The sequence below is a fragment of the Rhyacophila brunnea genome, unplaced genomic scaffold (assembly GCF_057557595.1).
Source record: "Rhyacophila brunnea isolate RB1 unplaced genomic scaffold, BYU_Rbru_1.0 scaffold_12, whole genome shotgun sequence".
NCBI lineage: Eukaryota > Metazoa > Arthropoda > Insecta > Trichoptera > Rhyacophilidae > Rhyacophila > Rhyacophila brunnea.
Window position 1 is genome coordinate 38,985,734 of NW_028232774.1, and position 26,924 is coordinate 39,012,657.

The window sequence follows — 26,924 nt, forward strand, 5'->3', positions numbered from 1 at the left end:
ATTCCCTTCTGAAATCTGGGCGTCGCGAATAATTCGCTGACCGAATTACCAATTATCATAAAGTCATACCTACCATCAATTAATAAGATAGGTAATAATTTTATTATGATGTACCTAGGTATTAGGTACCTAGTTTTTTTAGACATTGTCTATGGTAAAGATAACTGGACTCAGTGATGCCAACCGTACATAAATAGTGCAATACTATAATTTTAATTCTGCGAAAAATGTTATTAATTACTATAATTTTACGCCAAATATACCAAAATACTATAATTATAAAGGATTCAAGACGGAAAATGTTCTTGTACTCTATATTTTTCAGAAATACTATAATTTTAACGCCTTTGTATTATAATCAGCGTAGAAAAATATGGCAACACTGTAACTGGTAACACCAATCAATAATCATCAATCTACACTTTTCGAAGATGGACGCTGTATGAAGCGATGGTTGACATTAGCCAAAATATAACCTTACTTATATCATTATTATAAATTGAAAAAGTATTACTACAATCATGCCTCCAACTATACAAAATGAAGTCGCTGAAAAGCGACCGGTGCGAGAAGGAGAACGAAGGTAACAATGAAATCGTATTTGGTGAAAGTTTTTGTATTTTTATTACTGTTACTTGTTATTCATTGATTCATTCAATACTTGCAGATCGGATCTAATATGCCGTGTTAAATACAGCAACACACTTCCTGATATCCCATTTGATCTGAAATTTATAACATATCCCTTCGAATCGACGAGATTCATACAATATAACCCGACTTCGTTGGAAAGAAATTATCGGTACGAAGTACTAACCGAACATGATTTGGGGGTGAACATAGACCTGATCAGCATGGACTTGTACACGGGAGACGGCGGCCAACTGGATCCTGCTGACGAGAAACTCCTCGAAGAAGACATTCTCACTCCGCAAGATTCCAAGAGGTCACGACATCATGCCAAGAGTGTGTCTTGGTTGAGGAGGTCTGAATATATTTCCACTGAGCAAACTCGATTCCAGCCGCAAACCATGGAAAAGGTTTGTACAATATAAACAAAACCATTGCTTTCTTAGGGTGCGGACCACAGCACTGTTTAATAAATAGCAATCTAAAAGCCATCGCCATGGACCAAAGTTCTGCCGCAAAATAGTTAATGGCCTAATCGCCATAAGACCCAAATAAAAAAAAATGCGTCGATTGTTCCTGAAGATTGAAAGGACGTGACAAAACTAAAATGCATATTATTAACTATTGAAAATAGCATATTCTGTAACCCTTTAAATGCGGGGAGGTATTAGAATGGTGGTACTCGGCAGGCCACAAATTTCAGTCAATTTAAAATGAGTTTATAAGAAATTAAAAATATTTCTTTTTATGTTTCTTTTATAAATCCTAATTTTCAGTTAGCGAATTAGGTCCTTGTAAAGTGATGTTTAGAGCCTACACACACACACAGCCACCGAACGCGACCACAGCTCGGCCAACAGTGGCCGCGTTCGGCGACTGTGTGTGCGGAGGCTCTTATTGTGTCGAATTAAATAAACAACGCTTTGCGAAAGTCGACATGTACCTAACAAAAGTTGGGGCACAGTGAAAACTCCTCATGTATTTTTATTCTGTAAGTATATAGACCATGGTTTCAGATGTATTATAATGGCATTCGGTTATAAACTTAAAATTTATTCCGTTTTTACACTCGGTTCCGCACATTTTTGCTGACTACATACTGTTCGTTCAAATGTAGGTATATGGGCGGTATATGGCATACAATTCAAAAAGTAAATGATAACTTTTGATTCTTTTATGCAGGTCGAATGATGTTTTAAAGATTATAAGGAGGTTCTGTGCACTTGCATGGTGTTAGAGCAGCCGCCATTAATTTCAAGACGACAATAGTGATATTGATAATTTATAGAATGGGTGTGATGAACGATTGTGTTTAAAAATTTGTGATGAAATGTGATAATGGATAGAGGGGGATTAAAAATACAAGAAGTGTCAATCATTAATCGACAGGGTCTTTTACGAGGGCCCCTTTTTTATTTTTCAGATACTGTGTCCAAGTAATGTCAATGGTTTACTGTATATCTGTGTATGTAGGGATTGCAATACCAGTATTTCAAAACCGGTATTCCAGTATTTATCAATACCGAAATACCGGTTTTAAAAATCCAAAATACCGGAATTTTCGGTATTAAGAAAGCACACTCGTTTACGTTTTTGAAAATGAATTATAAGTTATGTGCTGCTAAAATGCCAACATATTGAGTGAATCCAACAGAGGTGAAAAAATAGTAATACAAATTTCATCAAATATATTAATTATATAAGTAATTGTCGCGATGAATTATCATAATATTATTTCGAAATAGAAAACATCCGTGACAAAAATGTTCGATTATTCTATTATTATTGATGACTGTACAAGCATTGAATTTAAGAAGTTTTTCGTGCAGCCGGACTTATTTGCACTTGATGAACTTTTGAGGGCTTCAAATAATCAATATATTCAAATTATTTGTAAAAAATCACTAGTTCTACAATTATGATCAATACATATTTTTAAATGTCAACAAAATAAATGTAGGTATGTAGGTTTTTGCTATAAAATAGTATTTCAAAAAGATTTTAATAGCTATATTTATTGATAAGCACCTACTTCTGTTTTTTTAACCCTTAACACTCGAATGCCGCCATATCGGCGGCATTAGAAGTTTCCCGTGTTACTCGAGTGCCGCCGTAGCGGCGGCACGCCTATAAAGTAATTTTTTGTAATATTTTCAGCAATTTTTATAATGCGATTTCAATCAAGTTAGAATGAATAATAATAGGTTATTACATTTATCTGAGAAAGAAGTCGGCAAAAGAATACTGCGTGCGTAATTTCTACATAGTATTTTTATCTTAATCTTCTCTTTTTTTATTCGTAGGTTTTTTTGTCATATAAATTTTATTTATTGAACATTCCCAGACTAGAGTGAACTGAAGTTGTTTGTCACGCATGATTTTGAAGTGTGTTTATTTATTTTTATTGGTTCTCGCTTGCGCAGGGGCGTCTCGTATAGTTTACAGTTTTATATTTGAATAGACTGTTTTTGATGACAATACTTACTATTATATTATGCCGATTCAGAACCTTACAAATATAATGTGAAATACTCTAATGAGTCAAATGAAAATTATTACGTATCGATTTATTATTTTTTGAGAAATCTTTTGATAATGTGTACCGCACTGGGAATGAGTTGTTATGAGCCCGAAACTAATATCGAAAATTTACGAGACAGTTGCTTATATTACAAGTGTGTTTGAAGGCAAATCATTTGGATCATATTTACAGTCATAACTATATGTATGGACGATTTACACTTTATAGCCACTTCTCTACATACCGCTATTTCATTACGATTCTGTGATAAGCCAGGATTACATATTGGAGATTGCTTTGTGAAATACCACACAATGAAGAATTATAAATAAACTAAAAATAAGTACAGTATATTCATTATAAATCTATTTTATAGAAATAAAAAAAAAAAATTTTTTACATTTTTTTCACCTATTAAATGTTTTATATTGAAATTATGCTTTTTATGGAAAAAAGTCTCGAGTGGGTGGTATGTACCTATAAAAAAAATTTCGAGTGGAAAAGGTTAATGTTTAAGAAATACCGGTATTCAATAATAAATACCGAAAAACTGGTATTGACATTTTCATTCGGTATTGCAATCCCTACGTGTATGGCGTGAAAATGTTGGTAAGTCTAGATATTATGATAAATTTTACTTTGTTGAGAATTCACAAGCATTTTACTAAAATTTAAAATTACCCAAAATCATATAATCTGATTTACCCCAAAATACCAACCTTACAAAGAGCTGCTTGAGAATTGATGTTTTTAGACTCATCAACATATTCACGCCATATATCCTTTGAAAAACATCATTAAAGGTTCCCCGACAGTGATTTATGAATAATAATCCTGAACACATAATAATGATTTATGTATTTTATAGGTTGAAGCCAAGGTCGGTTATAATGTCAAGAAGAGTCTGGGTGAAGAAACCCTCTATATGGATCGCGAGAGTCAAATGAAGGCCATCGACAAGACATTTGAAGATGCCAAGATCACCATAGACAAGCACTACAGCAAACCGGGGGTGGTGCCAGTTGAAGTAATGCCCGTCTTCCCCGATTTTATGACGTGGCGCTATCCTTGCGCTCAAGTCATCTTCGATTCGGATCCCGCTCCTCAGGATAAGCCGATTCCTGCACAGATTGAACAGATGTCGCAAGCTATGATCAGGTCCAGACGCATTCTTACATTATAGTTGCTATACTGTTATAGATTATGTCTATAATGTAAAAGCATCCGTGGATTATTTAATAATAGCGTTCCCATAATTTTTCTATTGTATTAAATCGCCGGTAAAAAGTCGGATTTGAAATTTTGTCATTTTCGGATTATTACGTAAAAGTTATTTGAACACTTTAAACATTTATACCACAATCACAGTTTTTTTTGTTTGTTTGAAAAATTTCGAGATACTCAAGTTAAAAATGACGGATCTACCGAGAGTGTCCGAATAACAATGTCGGTTCTTACCAACCGACATTGTTGGCTGGGCGTGGGTGAGCAAGATGCGTCGGATCTGACAGTTGCTGCTATGTTCACCAGACAGACGGATGTTTTTATAAACATTTAGAAAAGTTTCTATAACCCGTATTTTTATTCATTATGGCAAGCAATAGGTCACAAAGGATATTTGATGAAACATCTTTGATTGCTCGTACTGAAAAATAGCATTTTGCAGATCCGACTTTTTTAATAGGGACCGACGAAATGGTGTTTCAGCAAAGAAAAACATTGTTGGTTCAATAGAAAAGCAAAGTTGAAAGAACAAGCTGACATAATATGCTCCGCCAATTTTTATGATTTTGAATAAATAAAAATTTTTTATATCCCCAATTTACATCTTGAATTCTAATTTGTAGCGTTCGCTCAATAGTAAATGCATTTCAAATTGATTGCGAAATATAAACACTATATTATATCAGCGACGGTTAAATTAATATAATATTGTTCTTTTCAGAGGTGTCATGGATGAGAGCGGTGAGCAATTCGTAGCTTACTTCCTGCCGACGGACGAGACACTAACGCAGCGTAAACTTGACGTGCTGGAAGGAATTCCTTACAATGATGAAGAGAATTACGAGTACAAGATGGCGAGAGAGTACAACTGGAATGTCAAGAGCAAAGCATCCAAGGGCTACGAAGAAAACTACTTCTTTGTAAGCAATTTTGTTTATTTTCCCACTTTACCAGTTTTTTTTAGTCCACATACTTATGCTAAAGATTGAAATAAAAATTTACATATTCTATGTATAATTTCACACAATATGTAATGATCTATAACCCACAAAAACCATCAAAAACATGCGGATAATAGAACATTTATATTATCCTGAATTTTTTAACATTCTAGGTCGTTCGTGAAGGTGCAGTATATTATAATGAACTGGAAACCCGTGTCCGTTTGAGCAAGAGAAGGCAGCGTGCCGGATTGGGGCCGGGTGGTCCCGGAGGTACCAGGCTGGTGGTGCGTCATCGGCCCCTCGCCTTACAGGAGCACCGCATGCAGCGACTCCGAGAGAGGCAGCTCGAGCCGCCACAGGAGGTTCGTTTTTCTTCTCTCTTTTTCTTTCAATCGAAGTTATATTATTTACTTATCTTGGATTTTCAAACATAATGTATCATAATAATATCAATATAAAAATAATTTGGAGAGGCCTATGTAGAAATATATCCGGCAATATCTGCTTGTAAACTATTAAGTGCCAAAATATGCACATAGCAGGTGCTGCGGTATCAATTGCTGACCGGTTCTATAGTATATTTTATTTTGCAGGATGAAGAGGAGGAAGTTGAAGATGAAGATGAACCAATGGATACTGCTGAAACACAAAGGTTTGTTTAAAATATAAGTCTTTTTCGAAGTTATACTTCTTTTGGCGCGTTTGGTAAAACAGATCAGAGTGTATTTTTGGCGTGTGACAAAGTTGCGTGCGCCTATGTAACACAATTTATTATTATGATTATATTCATTTCGGTCTAGAGGGTACATGCGCATAGTGTCATTTAGTTAGTCGTTCCAATATTTCTACACTGTTAATTTATATTCATAAAACTTCATTTATATTGGAGTGTATATTTATTTTCATTGTAAAGATTGTGTATCAAGATTTGAGGCTATATTTATGTAAGTATTATTTATGAGTAAAATTATATATCAATAAATAAATAAATTTTGTGAATATTGAATCGATTATAACCGCTGTATGGCAAAGATGAGTTTTGGTCCAATACAATAATTAAATTACAATGTGCTATATGAGACACATGAATCGCGTACGTTTTCATCAACCTAATCCACTGTAATATTAATAGACTTAGGTAACGGCTTATTTTGTTTTGTTACGCTAAAAAAGTATAAATTCTAACCTGCGTACGTAAGTACACACACCGATTTTATCGTTATCATAGAATGAAAACAGTAAGTTGTGTGTAGGTCCGGATGAATCCAGCAATTACATCAGGAGGAGCAATTGGACTGTATGAAATGGGGGTGTATTGTTACCATAAGGAAAATGGGTGGGGAGACAGGAATAATGTACAAACAATGGACTAGCAGTGACCTTGAAGATGAAGTGGCATATGGCGATCGTATGCCTGAGATGTGCACTCGAACTATAACTTGTTATCTTTAATATTACCTAAAGTTTGCACCATGTCTTAAATTTATTTGAACTTTCAGGAATTCTCGAAGCAAATCAAGATCTAGGTCTCGATCCCCAGCCGGTTCCAAAACCGCTGGATCTCCTCGCGGATCTCGCGAAAACTCAGGCTCCAGAAGAGGTTCAGGCTCCGAGGCCGGATCAAGAGCTAGCTCTCGCGCCAAAACCGGGTCACGATCACGGTCGCGCTCGGGGTCTCGGAAAGGATCAAGAAATGGCTCGCGGGCCAGCTCCAAATCAAGATCCAGATCGCGCTCCGGTTCTGGATCCAGAGCCGCATCAGGATCCCGAGCGAGCTCCAGAAGGTCTGGTTCAGGCTCACGTTCGAGGTCCGTTTCACGATCTAAATCAAGATCTAGATCGAGATCAAAATCAAAGTCACGGTCGCGGTCTAAATCCGGATCCAGATCCCGGTCACGTTCCAGGTCCAAATCCAAGTCGAGAAGTGGCTCTGAAAGATCCAGAAGTCGATCTGGCAGCGGGTCCAGACAGGTAAGATAATACAACAGTTAATTATTTTTTTTAAAGTATATCTTTGTTAGCCACGGTAACGTGAAATCGCCTGAAGGAGAAGAAAGTGAATTTAAAGTACCAGAGCATCATTCTATGCAGCGAGGTATTTGACTAGTCGAATGCAACAAGTCTGACGTATACTGAGTATGTCAATGCAATTGGCGTTATTGTCAAGTGTGTTTTGAGGTTAGTTTCAGTTGCGCTGAAACCGGTTTTCTTGTTTATTTTCAAAGAAACACTTTCATAATAGAGATTATAAGATGGCCGACCGTTCTCTCCACTGATATTTACTTTTAACAGGTGTGCCTGTAAGAGTGTAAATGTATCCGGCCCACATAAATATGAAGGAGGTATAAGAATCTGAAAAAATAAAGACAAATTTTAAATATAGAAGATGTGAAACAATAATATTCCAGTCAGATCAATGAATTAATAATAACACAAGTGCTCATTATTTATTACATACATCTTTCATCAATGTACGAAGATTATTTCCTAGTCCTAAAAAAACACATAAGAATTTATCTTTAATTTAGAGGCCATCCATGGACTGAAACTGTATGCGGTTTAGATCCGTGTGCCATACTACACTTATGATTTTTGTTCATGAAAATATATTTTCACTAAATTTCTAAGTGTAAGTGTATGGTATAAACGGATACGATCAGATGCTTATAATATAGTTTGTGAAAATATATTTCCATGAACAGAAAAGATAAGCTTAGTATGGCACACGGTTCTCAACCGCATACGGTTTCAGTCCATGGATGGCCTATTAGTTTTATGTATGTACATCCTTGTGATTTTTTTCATCTTCAACAGGTTTCAAATGGTCAATATCTTAAGGTTGTACCTCAGTTGAGGCACGGTCTAAAAAGATCGTGGCTAGGCGATGCGCGGATTGCGGGTTGCGGGTGCAAATGACGCATGCCAAACGAAATATAATTTGTCATATAAATCCAACATACGTCCATTTTATTGTTCTATTAGTAACAATAATACTATATTCATTAACATGTTTTCTTTTTAAAGTAAATGGGTAACGTTTTTAGTCATCTTTACACGGTTTAAGAATTAATACGCCCGTCGCCATCACGAAACAAATTGACGTGTTTCCAGCTCGACGTTCTCTCTCAGAATGCGAGCGAGTCCAAAATTTCGTCGCGCCTATAGTTGAAAATTATTTGCCGTTTCACTGATGTATCACCTTAATGATCATTATTAAATCTTTCATTTATAGAGTCTTCCATTTTAAAATCTCGATTAATGTATTCGTTCAGTATATCCACCCATTCTCCGGCTTATAAAGCGTTGCAAACTTACTGTATGCCCGACTTGCACATCCAAATTCATCTCGACTGCAACACATTGAATATGTCGATGTAATTTTATTGGTATTCACAAAACCATGTAACTAAATGTACCGCCGTATGATTGCAACCTTTTAGTTTGAAAAAAAACACCTGGTGTCACATGCAATAAATTTCACCTGACATGCAGCGCAAGTATAATCCCAAAATGTCACACATCGTAATTCATTTTGGCTTGCCTTGTGACGTCACTGTCCTGGCATGGCCTCGTCTATGCGCACGGAAGAAATTTGCATATTGCTCGCGGCTTTGATTCATGACTATCCCAGTCGAGACGATTTTCACTGTGTGCGATTGGGCTAATAATTTACTGCTGCAGCGTGGTGAGGTGACACACATTTATTTTTATTTTCCAGGGATCCCAGCGCGGCTCCAGAAGTGGTTCAGCGTCGTCAAGATCTTCAGCAAAGAGCGGTTCTGGTTCTGAATAAATATTTTCATGTATTCAACAAACGTATTAAATTTAATTAAAACAAATCACTTCATAATGATATTACTTTGTGTTTAACATTTTTATGTTGTGTATTTTATGTATGTATGAATTTAAAATGCTTACGGCAGAGCGATTCTTAATAGTGAACACAGTAACACGTTTCCGTTATTATCATTGCTCCAAATTAACACGCAAACAATTCCATAAACAAGGCAGTTATCTGAAATAATTGGTAACACAGTGATAATTCGTAACACGGCGAAAATTGATGTTGGTACGTATGTCGTGTGAAATACCTCTCTTTTTTGCGGAGCTCGAACAAGTTTGTGTGTGCTCATGTATTTCGTTGGCTCTTCTAACCGAAGCGAAATATTGTGTACAAACATCAAACAATAATCGAACATAACCTACAATATTTGACAGCATTAGGTAGAATTAATTTTCAAAATAGTCACAACTCAATATATTATAATTTATGTACTCTATCTCGCTCTAAAACAGCATGGTCATGAGAGGCCGTGTTAAAAGATAGTACGTTTCATGGTTAACTTCCCATGATAACTAACTGCCTGAATACACAAAGTGATATGTTAACAGGTTCACTGCCAATCACGCGTTCGTGCGGAGTGGGGGGGCGTGCGCGGGGTGCCGATCTCACACTTACGCGTGTTGTTAGTATGAAACTCCTATAAGTTAGTATTCCGTTGGCAACGGTCGCAGTGTCTTGTTTGTTCGTTGGCACTGCGCTTGAACATTGTGAAATCTCATACCTCGTGGATTTTTTGTTTTACTTTTTTATTGTACATATTTTATGATTATCAGTTATAAACGTGTTTTTATTATTTTCCCATTTTCCAACACATTTAGTATTTATAAATCATAAAATATTTGACTAAAAGCATAACCAATCAACCTAGAAGCGATTTCGCATGAAAAACAAAATCGGCATTTCCCACTCTTCATCCTCATCAGAGAGGCAGAGCTTTTGGAGTTAAGTGATACGCCTCTATGATGTGTTATGGGTGCAAAATTTTTACATATACGTAGATATTTGATAATACTAGCATATTTATCATAAATTTATCACATTTATTACCAGACAGGTATATTTTAATAAGGTAGACTGTTGATATTGTACATAGTTTTTCGATAACATTCACTCGATGGTAAAGTTATTAATGCAGTCAGGAGGGCCGGGCCGCTGTTAACCAACCTTATTTTTAATGTTTCATATTCTTAGATTTCGTACATAACACACCACGCTGGCCAGACGGGTTTGGTGTGTGGTTTTTCTGTCTAGGTGATACGCCTGAATAATGTCTTTAAAAGTGACCTCCCACTCCTAGTGGTATGGAGAGGTGCATGCTGGGCATAACGTGAAAGGACAAAAAGAGGAATGAGTGGATAAGGGAACAGACAAAGGTTTGCCATGTCATAGGGTTTACTGAGAACCTCAAATGGAAATGGGCTGGACACATAACTCGAAGAAAGGACAAATTTAGTTATTCAGTGGTATCCAAGAGGTACTAAACGTCCGCAAGGTAGACTTAGGGCCGCTGGATCAATGAAATGATAAAGTTCTGCGGAAGTACGTGGTAACGCAACACACAGGACCGAGAGAAGTAGAATCAGCTTGGAGAGGCCTTCGTCCAGCAGCGGATAGATTCAGTTTGATGACGACTGAGATAATTAAGGCTTGGAATACATCATCGTATGTTTTATCACAATTTTTCACAGTTTAGTTTAATTTCAGAGTTAATGTTACATTTGAATAGATCTGCAGAGTTGGCAAATGAAGATCAATTTACCAGGCAGAAGATGCAAAAGAAAATTATGAAAGAATGTTACTCAAGCTTTGGATGGACATTAAATTTAATACATTTCTTTTGCAAAATAAGTGTGACCCCCGCCGAGAATATAACCTACACTTTCTACATTGTTATTTTTCGTGTCCGGAAATTTGTGCGTATGCAGTTGACCGTATCACGGATCTCTGTGAGTTATTATATTGGAAATAGATGGCCGTATAATATTGAGATCAAATTCATGTCTAAATAACGCAATAAAAACCACCAGAATATAAAGAAAAGACAGAATAGATAGGTAAGTAAATTAGAAATAGGATATCATATATATTACTATCACATCGCATACTCTTGTACAAGAGGTTGGTAAGCAGTTGAAATGGCAATGGACTGCATATGTTGCTCGGTGAGTAGACAACCGCTGGACAAATACCGTTATACATTGGTACCCAAGGGGCACTAAATACCAACCCATAAAGTTCGGTAGATTTACGTGGCAGCAAAAAACTAGAGACCGAGAAGAGTGGAGGGAACAAGGAGAGGCCTTCATCCAGCAGCGGATCAAAGTTGGTGATAATGATATTTATATTGTAAAATACTGGTAGGTGCTCGTAAGTCTCAAATCGTACCCATCATCAAATTAAAATGTTTTTATTGAATCAAATTGAAACATTACTGTGAAATGCTCCGCGAACGTGTCATTTTTTGATCTTAATGCTATACGGCCATGTCTTTCAGGTAAGAGAGCTCATGATAAACTGTGATACTGCAAAATGTAATACCTCAATGTATAGGTATGTAACTGTTATTTTTATAATGTATCGTCGCTATACGATTGGTTTGTCGAATATCCGTTTTTGTCGAAATCGACCTTTGAATGCAGAATGATTTTTTGTATCTTAATGGACCAGAACCATCCTTTTCTTTAAATTGCTTTGTAATGAAAACAGCATTCATATGCTGTAAAAACAACAATTTAAATACCTTCATGTATTTAAATATAGGATAATCAAATTTGTTTTTCGTCTCCTGAACATTTGACATTTGGTCTATTCGACAAACCGATCCTACAGCGACAGTATGTTAAACTGCCAGCTAATTTTTACTGGGTGGACACTTGTAGGCCAGCTAGTTTTGGAATAAAATAAATTCCTTAAAAAATATGAAATATGAACAGAATGACAAATATTCGTGAAAACTTACCAAATCAACATGTTTCTCGAGGTTATCGTGAATATTTTCACACTTAAATGATAAATATTGTTTAGAAAATATACACAAACAGTTTATTCAGAAGTTACAACGTTTACAAGACCGCATGAGTTAACTCGTCCATGGCCTGACGTGACTTACATGCTTTGATGATAACTCGGTTCTGGCAGTGATCAGGTTGAAAAAAAAAAAAAAAACAAAGGCTTGTAATATTTATTAAAAAATTAATATTCTATAATCTCAATACAAACTTATGAATTTCAAAAATGAATACAATAACAAATGAGACCATTTTATAGCTGCGAATCTGTCAATACTAGATGACAGTTCACTAAAAGCATTTTTATTCATTCATTGCGTTTACATAATATGGCGAAAAATAAGAAATTAACATTACCTTAAAAGTATATTTGTACATAAACTTGATAATCTTAATAGTAAAAATAAGTAATGTATTTGCGATACATTTAACTCTATATAAAAATTATTAAAATTGGACTGCGTTATGCAGTTATATTCTATATAACATTACAACAGGCCAGGAGGCCCAATGACAGTAGTGTATTTAGTAATAGAAGTGAAACAGTCACTAACTACTTTTACTTAACTACTACTTTGAGAAGAATCGCGTAAATATATTGTAACCTCACCGGGATCGAACCCAGAACCCCCAAATGAAAGGCCAGCACCTAACCACGAGGATGATAGATGCTATAATCATACCATGTTGAAAATACGATTCGTAAACACACATCTTTAAAATCCTATAAATTGTATTTTGTTTTTGAAACTGTCCCAGTGTATTAATTGTCCTTCACCTACTTTCATTAATGTTTCGGGGTCGTTGCAGAGACCATTCTCAAGGAATGTGGTAAAAAATCTTAGTACATACTTGACGGCAAAATACACTAGAATGTCAACAATATGAATATGAACAACATCATGGTTTATAGCTTTTTCAGTAAAATCTAAATGTCCTATCTGGAATCTCTGGTGTTAACCTTTAAATATATGATGTTGTCTTTACAACAAAATATATTTTTTGTGTGAATGAAATTGTATTTAAAAGTTTGCAGTTACCTGGAGTAGACAGCAGTGGCGAAGGGTGGAGGTAGGCTGTTAATATCCGATATAAATAGTGCATACTGAACTTTGTCAATTATATCACTGAACTAAGACTACAATTCACAGATGGTGTTGGTTAGTTTTTAAAATTCAATTATACCCTGCGAAAACCAAGCCATAATAGAACATATTGAAAAAATACTCGTCTATAAAATATTAATAATTATGACATTAAATCATACATAATTTTGGATATTTTATAGATATAATAATATTTCTATATATTATGGCTTGATTTAAGCAGGGCTTAACGAATTTTAAAAAACTGACCAACATGTGTAATATATATTCTTAATTCAACGAAAACAAATGAGCATGAATGAAAAAGTGTGCACCATTTTGTCGGATTGCCCAAAGCCTACCAAAACTATTATGGTTTGGTTAGGCAGGGATTAATTGATTTTTTTAAATTGAGCAACTCCATCTGTACATTGTAGTCTTAGTTCAATAAAAACAAATACGTATGACTGACAAAGTTTAATGTGCACTATTTATGTCAAATCGTAACAGCCTACCTCCACCCTTCGCCACTACAATGAGGAATATTCTCTATAAGCCAACTCAAATATTTTTTGATATGTGCATCTTTTGCACTTTACTACATTATACCAGCTGCCTTCATAGTCCAATGAGGCAATAGCCTCTCGGCTCTGGGCTCACAATATATTTATAGGATTTTCTCAAAGCTTCAATTATTACATTGTTGTTGTTATTTCTACTATTGCTACATTATACTTGATAATGGCCTCTGAAATGAGCGTGAAACGCCGAAGGAAGAATTCATTGTGATAACTTAAAAACGAAATGCAATAACATGCAACCCTGAAAGTTTTAAGCAATATATTTAAAATTCATTTAATTGGCACATCTACACATTTAGTGTAATTAATACAAAACACATAAATTCGATTATATAAAGATAAACATTTATTTACTTGTTCTAATTTATTACTAAGGTAAGTTTTAATTCTGAAGCTTTAATTCAAACGATTTTGATTAATAAATAATTATGATGGCTCCCACAAGGGGGGGCTGACAGAGCCTTAGGGGCTCGGGCTCAGCCCGTGCCCGGCGTGGGGGGTTCACCAGATAAATGAGATAAACACACATCTTAAATTTGCTCTAATAGTAAAAAAAGACACCTGCGGTGCAACTTTGCATCGGAGTTAGCACCATTTAAAAATATATGATTGTGCGATGCAATTTTTGGTTGATGCGTATTGATACTCGACAACTCCATAATTCGTTGTGTTAAAAAATCGCTAAAAATACACTGAATTTTATTTGACCTCGAACACCATTTGGAAAACACCACTGTAGAGCGTCAGATCGCCTTTAACCTTAGCGATAGGTAGGGGAACCTGCCAAAAATCCTGGCCTAGGGGCCTGCTTCAGGATGTGGGGGCCATGACATACATATATATATATGTAATAATATATACACGCTTACCTCTATACTATGTGGTAAGGTAATATTTAGTAATGCTTCTTTTCAACCTCTTTGGGTTATTTGTACATAACATTTCGACTGTGTTTAGGAAAAAGGGTGTAACCCTCGATTTTTCGAAAAGTGCTTTTATTAGATATTAACAATGTATACAACTAAATACACATCCTATAAAAAGGAAGTAAGCCGCAAATGCCGAATTATTATCTAAATTCTGGTTTTAATTGAGATTAATTAAGTTTTAATTTAAGGAAAAAAGCATTTACCCTCAATTTTAATGATTTTTCTTTAATAACTTCTTTAATTATTATTAGATCGAAAATATCGTCTTTGTTCTGGCAGAACACACTAACTGGAGAATACTAGTTTTGAGTACTTAGACTTTGAAGTTGTTAAAATGTTTGAAATAATGGTCTATCATGTGAGTTTATTAAGTAATTGTAAAAAGGATGACTTTAAAATAAAGACTGTTTATTTATTAAGAAGGTTTCCAGACGGTAAAGTTTGAAATAAGGAACATTTTGGTACTAACTCAATATTTCGGTTTTTCGAATTAGAGTCTTCTGCCAGAACAGTGACGATATATTACACCAAATCATCATGCACCCAATGTCTGTGCCTATTTTTTAAAAAATATTAAACTAAAATCATTCAAAAAACATTTTTTGCCCCTCCTGTAAAATTTGTTCTGTGAGAGTTACGCCCCTTTTACTAAACATGGTCGAACTTACAATGTGGAGAAAATCAGTCCAATAACAAATTTCTTATAAATTTTCTTAAAATCCCATTAATTTTCATATTAACTTTCATATCACGTCATAGAGTCACTAAAACTCACATTCGATAATAATGTATTTGTTTAAAAAAAAAACTGTAAAAATTGCGTAAAATACAAAATATTTAATCGTTTCCCAGAACAGACTTTTGTTAGTATGCAAAAAAAAAATATTGGTAGGTGTAATCCATTGATATACTACTGAATGAATCATATGCTTCTTAAAATGACGCCTGATTTTCAGCGAGTCGGCCTTTGTTAAAACTTACTGAGTAAGCCCGGTCTAGCTTGCATCTTACTCTAACTAATAGTCAGCGCATGACGACTTGCTCTGTCTGTTTTGCGTTGCAGCACCCTTAGGTTCACTATTCCAAGAACGCAAATTTAGTTTTACAGCCAGGGCAATACGGGTGAAATTCGGGAATCCATGTTAACGGTCTTAACGCATTATACCTACAAGGAAATATTATAAGACGATATTCGTTATATCTTTTGTGGTACGTTTATAAAATGACACTTGTATGGGAACTGCTCATCTAGTAGTATATCAATGGTGTAATCTGTCATTTCAAAGTTTGTTTGAAAATTAGTACAGTATTCCCATAGATCATTTTTTCGCCTCTTTGCTATATGTTTATATTTTTAAGAATATAGAGGGCATTCTCGCAAGAGTGTAGCTAGAATAAAATTTTAGGTAAGACATCAGAAATTTGAAATAGGAAACCATTTACAAAAGGTGGGATATTATTGGATGTTGGCTATTTTTATGCTAGGACAATCATCGCCCCTCTATGTCCCCTATGCTATGGGCTTGCATTTTCGGTATCGTTACAGCGTTCAAATCACACAATTTCTCTAATAAAATATTGTTTATTTCGAAAACCATATTTTTAAGAATTACATACATTAAGTTAGGTTATAAAAAAATAATTATTATTCTGTAAGAGTAATAATTCTGTAAAATTGATAGAAATTTCAAAATAAATGGCAATGATTGATTATCTGTGATGAAGCAATGAAAATTACAGATATGAATAATTTAATTTATATGATGGCATTTTTCACTTATGATTATTTATCACTTGTTTCATTCTCTTCCAAGAACGTTATCAAATGAATGATTCTATCACTCATTCCATATTAAACACAATAAATGCAGGAATTTTTTTCACAGCCAGTAAACATGATAATTAATATTATATTGTTTACACTTAATGTTGCAAGTGATAATATTATTTGTATAATATAATCCAGTATAAATGTTTGAGGCGACAGCCCATTCATAGGTAGCAAAAAACTTGGAAGACCTGATCAATAATTGAACATTAATTTTGATATACTTATGTAGTTCACCATTGTATGCATGTAGTATCAATGAAACCAATATCAAGATAAATCTAAAAACATTTTCCTAATGCTGCAAATTAAAAAATATATATCTAATAAACAGTCAAAACACAATGTTATTACAGCTTTATTGGAAAACCAATAATAAGCATTTCAAATAATACAACCTGTGAAAGTCTACAAACTTTCAAAGTTTAATTTTGGCAAATTTTAAGCGTGCATTTCTATATTTTACAGCACTTACGTATAAAACCATTTTATTTAATTGTCATTGAAATAAATAATGGTAATTAAATACAAATAAAGCCTGAGAAGTCAACAAGATATTAATTTCTCAAAAATAAGAGCAAAATCATTTGAATTGAAAAATAATCACTAGGATCTCATTTAATACAGACTTGCGGAATAGCCTGCTTTGATAGATTAGATTATCTTCACATCAAAGACAACCGCAGACGTCTGTGGAGGTGGTCACAGAATTACTCCGTTTCGTAGAGAGCCTGAAGACTTTCTTCTCGGGAGGTTGGTCGATGGACGGCACGCGGAAGGGTCGCTGGTTGTGGAGCTTATGAGCCAGTGTCATGAAGATGGCGTCTACCGTTTCAATTTCAGAGTCTAGCTGCGCTGATGTCTCAAATAACTTAAACAAAATGCATAAATTAATACATACGTACAATAAAATGTTACAAAAAATAAACCACAAACAAAACAAAAGCATCTCTTAAAACTAAAGTGAACGACAACTTTGCATTTCAGTTCTCATGATAAATCTATAAAGTTGTATGTACTGTCGAACAAGAATTTCTTGTCCATGTGTTAAAACTATAAACTAACAATCCCCTCCAGTAAAGCTAATCGGACTTCCATTTTCAAATGAGGGATGCCCCCAAATTTATCATTTCATTTTATGCGCCAGTGATGAATGGATTTATCAATTTCCATAATTTGAAGCTTTTTATAATAAAAATATGTCTAAAATGATCAAGAGTGATGTTAAAATTATTATTAGTAAATTTTTGGTTTATTGCGAAGAAGAAGAAGAGGAGTCGCATCTAAAAAGAGACCCGATACATTATGTAAACACGCGTTGCCACCATGACAGGTACGTCACTGAGACGTCTTCTATATGTGACTACAGTGACTTCCTGTTATCGCCGATTTCTTGTTGTCGGACAATAGTCACCAATCTGTGAACAGTTTTTCGCATTTAACGATTACTTGAGTCATGATAAAGCTTGCAATATTAAAATACAGTAATTTAATACGAAACTACATCTTTGAAATTTTTTCACTGACAGAAAAGATGATGGTGAATGAGTCATATACGAGGGTGGGTCAATAATTCCTTAGAAAAAAGCATTAAAACAGTTTTTATTTTTGTATTTTTTTTTTATTTCTCAACATAATCTCCTTGGAGCTCAATACACTTGGTTAGACGTTTCTCAATTTTTTTTAAACCGTCAGAAAAATAAGTTTTCGGAAGGTCCTCAAAATAAGCATTTGTCCGATCGATGACTTCTTCATTTGAAAAAAAACGTTGTCCACTTAGCCATTTTTTTAAGTTTGGGAAAAGGAAAAAGTCACTGGGGGCTAAATCTGGCGAATACGGTGGGTGGTCGACCAATTCGAACTTCAATTCTTCAATTTTAGCCATTGATCATAAACATGTGTGAACACGGGCATTGTCCTGATGAAAGAGGATTTTTTTCCTGTTTAAATGAGGCCGTTTTTCTTCAATTTTGTTTTTTAGCTGGTCCAATAAAGATGCATAATAATCCCCTGTTATTGTTTTTCCTTTTTCCAAATAGTCAACGAAAATAATTTCACGTGCATCCCAAAATACAGTAGCCATAACCTTACCAGCTGATTTTACGGTTTTGGCCTTCTTTGGACATGGTTTGCCTTCGCAATCCACTGCTTTGACTGTTCTTTCGTCTCGGGAGTATAGTGGTGTATCCATGTTTCATCTACAGTCAGAAAGCGACGAAAAAATTCATCCGGATTGCGTTGCATGAGCGACAACAGGGCTTTAGAGGCCACCACCCTATTGCGTTTATTGTCGACTGTGAGCAAACGCGGCACCCATCTTGCAGAAATATTTTTCATGCCCAATTTGTCATGTAAAATAGAAATGACGCTACCTTTTGAGATCCCTGTAACCTCAATTATCTCACTCAACTTTAATCTTCGGTCACTTAACACCATATCGTGGATTTTATTGATCATTTCTGGTGTAGTCACCTCTACAGGACGTCCTGAGCGTGGTTCATCCTTTGTTGATGTACGACCACGTTTAAATTCATTTAACCAGTTATAAATAGTTGCAAGTGAAGGAGCAGATATGCCGTGAACTAAATCCAACTCATTTTTTATTTCCTTTGCTGTTAACCCTTTTATATTAAAATGTTTAATAACAGCTCTAAACTCAATTTTCTCCATTTTCCATTTTTCCATTTTCCACAAGCAAATTTTTTTTTTAAATGTACGAGAAACACACAACAACCCGACCAATCTGATTGAAACTTCGCAGCATACTGAATCGGTAGTGCCGCTGCATGAAAACAAACCGCTTACAGTACTAGTCGCGCCACCTGTCGGCTTTTCTAAGGACTTATTGACCCACCCTCGTATATACATATATTTTATTTTTTTTATTTATGTAATAATTTGTATCAACTTAAAATATCAGACTAGATAAGAGTTATTCCACAATTTGAATGTAGCTTTCGGAATTGATATCAGATAAGTAATTAGTATGCAGAATATCACATTTTATTTTTCAATACTGTACAGGTTTTCAAACTTTTTCGTCTCGCGACACCCTTCGTGTCAAAATAATTTTCACGCCACTGTTTTTTCACACAAGTTTTATTAGAATTTTACTGTACATTTTGAATATCATTGGGTTAGTGCACAAATGTATGTTTTGGGAAAATCTACTGAATGCATAATTTGAATACAACTGCAACACTAATAATTATTATTAGTGATAATTCCCATGAATCGTAAACGGATCGACATTTTTTCTACGATTTTTTCTAATGTCAGTTTCTGAGGTTTTTCAAAACAATATTATAATATTTCTGATTATTTATTTACTCATTTTGTCTAGAACAAAACTCACATTGGGTATTGGAAAAAAAAGCTGATACTTACAGGCATGCCGTGATGATCAGCTAGCCGCTGGGCAGTGCAGGTTTTGACTACTTTATTGTTGACCCGGTCACACTGCGTGCCGACTAACACCCGAGGGATATCGCTGTCCATACCTTGGGCGGCGCACTCCGCGACCCAGCCTTCAACTGACTAGATGAAAACGGAGCAAAATTGTAAACAATATTCTGTTAATTAACTATTTCTTTTATTCAACGAATAATTCACAAGATTTAAGAATGTACCATTCTAATTATTGAACATACATAATTGAATAATTGAATGAACACGTTGATTATTATAAATTACTAGCTGATCCGGCAAACGTTATTCTGCCATATAAATTATTTCTAGTGAATATTTTGGTTGTTAAATAAAAAAATAACGAATGTATCGTAAGTGTGTGGGGCTGGGATCTATGACAGAAAGAGAAATAGAGCGCTGTAGACGATGACCGCCGATAAAAACAAAAAAACATCAACCATTCATTTTCTCAATTCAAAATGAGAAATGATGTTCATAATGAATGAAAAACCTGTGACAGGATCTCGTTGTTTAATGTTTATGCAATATCCACCTTGTCCCTTCCAGAAAATTAGCGGATATTGGAGAGCGTCGTATGAACGGTGTGTGTCAGCGATGAACTCCAGATTATTGTTTCTTCTTTGAATCACGATTTCTCGCGTCGATGTGCGGTCGCCAACCATGATTCCAGCAATGTCGTCAACAACATGCGCATTGAATCGACGCACGTGCTCTCCAGCTGGTGTTTTATCAGGATTGATGACAATAGCGTGATTGTCACTTTGCAATTCGTGCATGTGTGCTTTGAAGAATTTCAATAATTCATTGCGCTCATTCAACAGGGCGTGTAGTTCGCCATCGATGCGCCTGGCATTAGGCAAATTGATGCTATTGTAGCCACAACGTGCATCCACATGATTGATGTCATCACCGCCCATGAAGTAGATTTGTAAAAATTTATGTGGTTCGTTTGGCATTGGCAGCAATGAGCCTACTTTGTGGTATACTTGGCCGTTGATTTTGAACGTAGAATGGAATTGTTGACCATTTGCCGCAATATTGTGAACTATTTCTGTTGCTCCGAACGAAGTCATTTGGAAGCATGGATTGAAAGTGCGAATGGACTTCAGGAACAGGTTTGAATCTGGAACCGTGCCGATGAGCAAGCCGTTCAATGGTTCTGGTGGTATCTCAATTTCTGGTAGTTGCACTTTTCCTGATGTGCAACACATCCCGGCTGACTCATGTTTGAATTTGAGCGCATGACAATGGGGACATTCTTTGTCCATAGCACCAATCAGCACTTTCGGATGAGCGGAATATTCAATATCTGGCTCGTACTTGAATGCGTAACGAAGGAACGAAGCGGATGTAAATGTTCGATGTACTTGTTGGCGTTTTCGCTCATTTGCTCTGCGTGTGTTAACTACGAACCGGCGCGCTTGGCTCCGTTCCAATTGTCGTTGTTGATTTCGTTCAGCTCATGCCTCTTGTGATTGGGGTGCACGCAATTGCGACATGCTTACACGCACGTTTTTGTTATCTTGTTGGATTTGTTCGTCTGTTCTTTCTGCTCTACTATTTCGCATGTTTGTTGCTTTACACTTTTTGTTTGTTTGTTTGTAATACACGCACATAAAAATAGATAAATTAAAATAAATCGTACAAAATTTTGCACGCACTGCATTGTGATATGCCGAATGAAATGTCAAAATGACGCGACGCTTCTCTTGAATTCTTCTCGGACGTAGTACCATCTGTCATTCAACAACATAAATAATTTCGTTCTGTTTGAAATACGAACGACGATTAAATTTGTTCATACAAAAATAATAAAATCGCGATTAAATAATGGGAGGGTGGGGGTAGGAGGGTGACAATTTGGGGTTATAGGTATTTTTTTATGCCAAATAATTAAAAAAAATGCAAAAAAAAATTGTCAAAAAAATAAAAGAAAATTTTTCTGGATAGAGATACCCTAATCACCTAGCGGTATGAAATATACTTGTTGACCTATTCTCATACCTAACAAATATATATAAAAAAAATCATAACAATCGGTCGAGCCATTTCGGAGGAGTTCGACCACAAACATCGTGACATGAGATTTTTATATATATAGAGATTAGCAAGTTCAAGTAAGTTACATCATAAAAAATATTGGAGAAATCCACGACGTTGGTTAGTAATTAAAGTAATAGGTATCTACTTTGATTTAATAAACAAAAATCGATTGCCATAATAACTTAATTTAGAGGAGCGCTGATGAGTGGGTATTAAAAGTGACCAATAGTTAAAATTTGTCACAATTAATATGTCACCGCGTAGCATAGAGGTAAATGCGCAGATGGGGCGTAAACCCGGGAGATGCAGGGTTCGTTTCCCTACCGGGGTGGCTTATTTTTTTCAAAAAAGATTTTTTCTATTGGTTATAATATATTTTCTCAGAAAGTGTTTTTCAAAATTATATATGTTCTATATTATATGTATGTTACAATTTCACACAATATGTAATGATCATAGATGCCATATTTTTATAATAGGTACTGATTTTAATACAAAGATGTAAAAATTATAGTATTTTGAAAAATATAGTACCTACAGTCCTACGCAGAACATTTTTCATTTGGATGTCTTTCAAAATTATAGTATGTTTGGCTTATTTCACGTGAAATTATAGTATAACATACATTTTTCGCAGAATTATTCGGTTGGCAACACTGACATGATGTTGAGAAGATGTCCATGGATGGATCTAAGTGCGCTGGCACTTTCGTCAATAAAAACGGCCATTTTGAAACCCGTTTCAGGCGGGCAATGTTCAGGCTATGCATTGCGATGCGTTCATCTAGCAAACGAAAAAAAACCTGAATATGGACAAGGCTGTATGGGTGCAAGAATCTTACACATGTGTGTAGATTATCGATAAAAATCTTGTTTTTGACCAAAATAGAATTTACGATTATTCAACATAGATCAACGCTATAATATTTTTCATTTTTATTGTATAATTATTTATTATTATTTTGCAGAACCTTACATTTTATCTACCAGGATAATTTGGGAAACGCTGGACTGCATTGAATTCATAAAAAAATATAGTTTTTGCAAGTAATGTGTGTTTGATCCATTAGATTGAGGAAATGGTAAACAACGAATCTTTGTAAAAAGTTTGTTAAAACTCAACGCTTGTGGGGCGCATTGTGTTTTTGCTAATTGATTTTCATATGCAAATAACACGTTAATTACAAAATTAATTAAAAGTGTCATAGTCATTGTGTTAAGATATTTCCATAAAAGGCTACGTCTATGTTAATAATGTTGATAAACTTTCAAGTAGATAATATACTTACATTGAAAGAATTAATTTTAGTCATGTCATAAACGATGACAACCGCATGGACATTTCTGTAATAGTGAGGAACCATCGATTTTCGAAACCTCTCTTGACCAGCCGTATCCCATAACTGCAACTGAAAATTATGAACGCAAAATATAATCAACTGTGCACAAATGTTTAAAACACACAAACTTTGTAGAAAATAGGAAGTATGCGACACCAGATTTTTGGATTGCCCGAATAGCTAACTAAACAATAAAACTGACATTTTATTACATCCTATAATTTTCATTATCGGGTAGGAGTTCATTTACCTATGCAAAAGAAACAGTGAATGCCGTACATCATTTTTTTGTACAAAATTTACTCGTCAGATGAATTTATTGTCCTCACATACAATAGAAAAGTTGGAGGATTGTGTGTAATATCTATAAATGGTGGAGTAGTGGCCTGTGAAACCCTAGGTTCGAATCCTGTTGTCAAAAATCACATGTTGCTTTTGATATTTGATCTAGATGTATTGACCCAATGGGTTGTTCGAATGAAATTCACATTTTGGTATTCAAACTTGATAAAGCTCACCCCGTGAGTGAAACACATATAGTAAAAATGACATTTATATATAGTGAATACGGAGTGTAAGCCCATAACCTAATAACAGAATAAATAACGTGTCCGGAAACTTGTACGTATGCAGTTCGCCGCATCACACTTCACCGTGTTAAAAATTCATGTCTAAATAAAACACCGTTCTTGTCAGTTTACACTTTACAGGAAGCCAGCAGCAAACAAATTTTGAAAATATCAGATGTTATACTGGATTATTTGTTAGGTTAGGTTTACATTCTTGAATTCATGAATTTTGCCAAAATCAGCTATGAATATTGAATTAATGTTCAAATAAAATTGGAGACCGTATATTATACGGTCATCTCTTTCTGATAAGAAAGCTCACGGTGAAATGTTTCACGTACAATTAATTTACATGTAACCAATAAATGATAATATCGTAAGAAAAACGTTGAAATATATCAAATTAAATTACTGACTTTCACTTCTTCTTCTCCTACAATGACAGTTTTTTCGTGGAAGTCTACGCCAATAGTTGCGTCAGACTTTGCCAGAAAAGCTCTCCGACAAAATCTGTAAGTCAAGCAAGTTTTACCTACGCTTGAGTCCCCAACGATAATTATTTTTAAAACCTTTTTGGGTACGGTTGCTTTGATATGTTTACGACTACTCAGTTCTCTCCGTAGTTTGTGTATGTCGGATGTCGCAGACATTTCAAAGCAAATTGCGGAACAATAATTTTATTTACTTATGATGCCCTACCACAACATTACAATTTCGACACTTTGACAGACGATTTGTAAATAAATACTTTTCAAAATGGCCACGAATTGAAAATTGCTAATGTTGGTATTGGGAAAGTACCAACCTAATATTTTATTGAAGCAGCGGCATCTTTAGATTACAAGCCTGAGCATATTATCTTTTAGGCTTTTTACACAAGCAACGAGTGGTCCATTGTTTGGCTGTCAAAATCAGATCCAAGATTGCTTGATATATTGATTCGCCCTTTCTCGCTTCAAATTGAATTATAAAAAATTCTAAAATCAAATATATGAACTATCAGTGTTATTTATAAATAATATACATTCCTGTTATGAAAACCTCGTATCTCAAATTTTACGATTCTGGGTTTTTTTATTTATTTTACAGCCAATTTGATGAGGTATTAAGCCATTAAGGTGTCTAACTCGTATGTGGTATTTATTTATAGTTACTTTTATCAGCTGTCAAAGTCAGACTAGTCCTTCACACAAAAACCGGTTGGAAAATCGATTTCCAAAAAATATGTAGGTAGCATTGTTCTATGCATTACATTTGTAGAAAGGTGTTAATGCAAGTGTATTATTTATCATGCACCTAACTCATCAATCCAAATAAAACCATTCCCTGTGTCAAGACAGCTGGAAATATCGATTTGTAATAGCATTTTAAACTTCGTATTTTTATTATCCATTATATATTACATAGTGTAGGAATATACACAATATATGTTTTCTGAAAATAGAACGGCTTGACTGTAATGAATGAAACTGAAATCAAGTAGGTACCTAGGTCAGTGTTGCCAACCGTACTATAATTATAATATTTGTACTATAATTTTGGTCCGCGTACTATGTACGATATAAAATAGGTATAGTACGCCCAAAATACTATAATTTAATATAAAAGTACTATAATTTCGCATTTGCCATTTCGCAACCGAGTCGTCTTCGAAAATTTGGAAATCTGCCTCATTTAAAAATTTTCTTTTCCTAAAAAAATGAGCTGACTATGAAAAATGGGGAACCTGCGGCCCGCGGTGAAATATTTACACATTCTACTAAATTCTCCGTTATTTTTTTTCTGAGAAACAAAAAACCTATACATTTTCAACAGATGACAACGCGTACTATATTTTATCCCCAAATACTATAATTTTGGAGGCTCTGTACTATAATTCCACTTTCAAAATATGGCAACACTGACCTAGGTACTGTCATTTCCCTCCAATTTCGAAAGTGAGAAGCACGCTGTCACTTTTATTTTGGTATGGTTTTTCAACTGGTTTCAGGATGTGGAGGTGGACAATTAACACACCGGAATTGTAATGGAAGCGGCGAGGTTTATTTAAGTTAATATTATATAATAGTTACATTTTTAATAATTTATTTTACGGAGGACGAAATGTGCGTGTTTACTGTTTGGCTGTTTGCAGAGTATTACTCGCCATCTTGTGTTTCGCTTTCAACAAGAGCGTTGTCGAAAAACGGCGACGTTGCAAATATTGTTCAACGGTCATAATCTATGCCTACGGCATTGCCGGCTCTATTGTTATTATTTATTTTCGTAATCAGCCCTTACTATTTGTTGGATTTGATACCGACTCGGGCTTCTCCAGATACACAGAGACATCCCCAAATGGGGACCATTCGGGGGTGTAACATTATCTACGTCATTTGAAATAGGTACATCATACATCGTTGAAAAGTTAATCTTCACATTATCTTATTATATGTACTTATCACGTTTCTTCGTAAATAAACCCTGGAAAGGAAGGAATATATTAAGAAACAATGCCAGTTTTCAACGTTCTTTGTACTGAATGGGCACACAGGCGGCAGTCAGACCACGTTTGTCAATTAGAACGCTAGCGTTCTAAAGTTCTATTCCCGGAATTACAAAGAACGCCGTACCTCCCGTTGCAATGTCAGAAAAATTAATTGATTATTTCCAGCCTAATAATAATTGTAGGTATCTGCAGCGACCTCTATCACATCACATTACGTATAGCACCATACCTATCTATATTATTTTTCTCATACCTATTTTTTTTGTTGCACAGTTTTGTTTTCACTAGTTTGAATACATACAATCAAGTCTGGAAAAAAATGTTTTATAAAGTAATGAAGTGAAACTGCAAATTTAATTATTTTACTAAAATACTAATAAAAAAATAGTATTGTCAATAAAATTAATTGTCATTTTTAACCTTATTGCAACATTAACAAAAATGCGTGCCATGAACTTAGC

At 34.8% G+C, this 26,924-nt stretch overlaps 2 protein-coding genes across 2 annotated transcripts; one reads left to right on the forward strand and one right to left on the reverse strand.

Moving 5' to 3' along the window:
- The first annotated feature begins 420 nt into the window (after positions 1–420).
- On the forward strand, positions 421–9,275 carry LOC147078158 (RNA polymerase II-associated factor 1 homolog). Its single transcript, XM_085961266.1, has 8 exons — positions 421–583; positions 668–1,040; positions 4,020–4,309; positions 5,097–5,295; positions 5,490–5,681; positions 5,913–5,971; positions 6,819–7,290; positions 9,038–9,275. Exons 1-8 carry the CDS (start codon positions 522–524, stop codon positions 9,110–9,112), a joined length of 1,722 nt encoding a protein of 573 aa, XP_085817392.1. The 5' UTR covers positions 421–521; the 3' UTR covers positions 9,113–9,275.
- A 6,697-nt stretch (positions 9,276–15,972) lies between these two features.
- LOC147078159 (putative Ras-related protein Rab-33) lies at positions 15,973–24,723 on the reverse strand. Its single transcript, XM_085961269.1, has 4 exons — positions 24,392–24,723; positions 23,356–23,475; positions 19,982–20,131; positions 15,973–17,465 (listed from the first exon to the last, which is right to left on the reverse strand). The coding sequence occupies exons 1-4, from the start codon at positions 24,623–24,625 to the stop codon at positions 17,265–17,267; spliced, it is 705 nt and encodes a 234-aa protein (XP_085817395.1). The 5' UTR covers positions 24,626–24,723; the 3' UTR covers positions 15,973–17,264.
- Between the last annotated feature and the right edge of the window lie 2,201 nt (positions 24,724–26,924).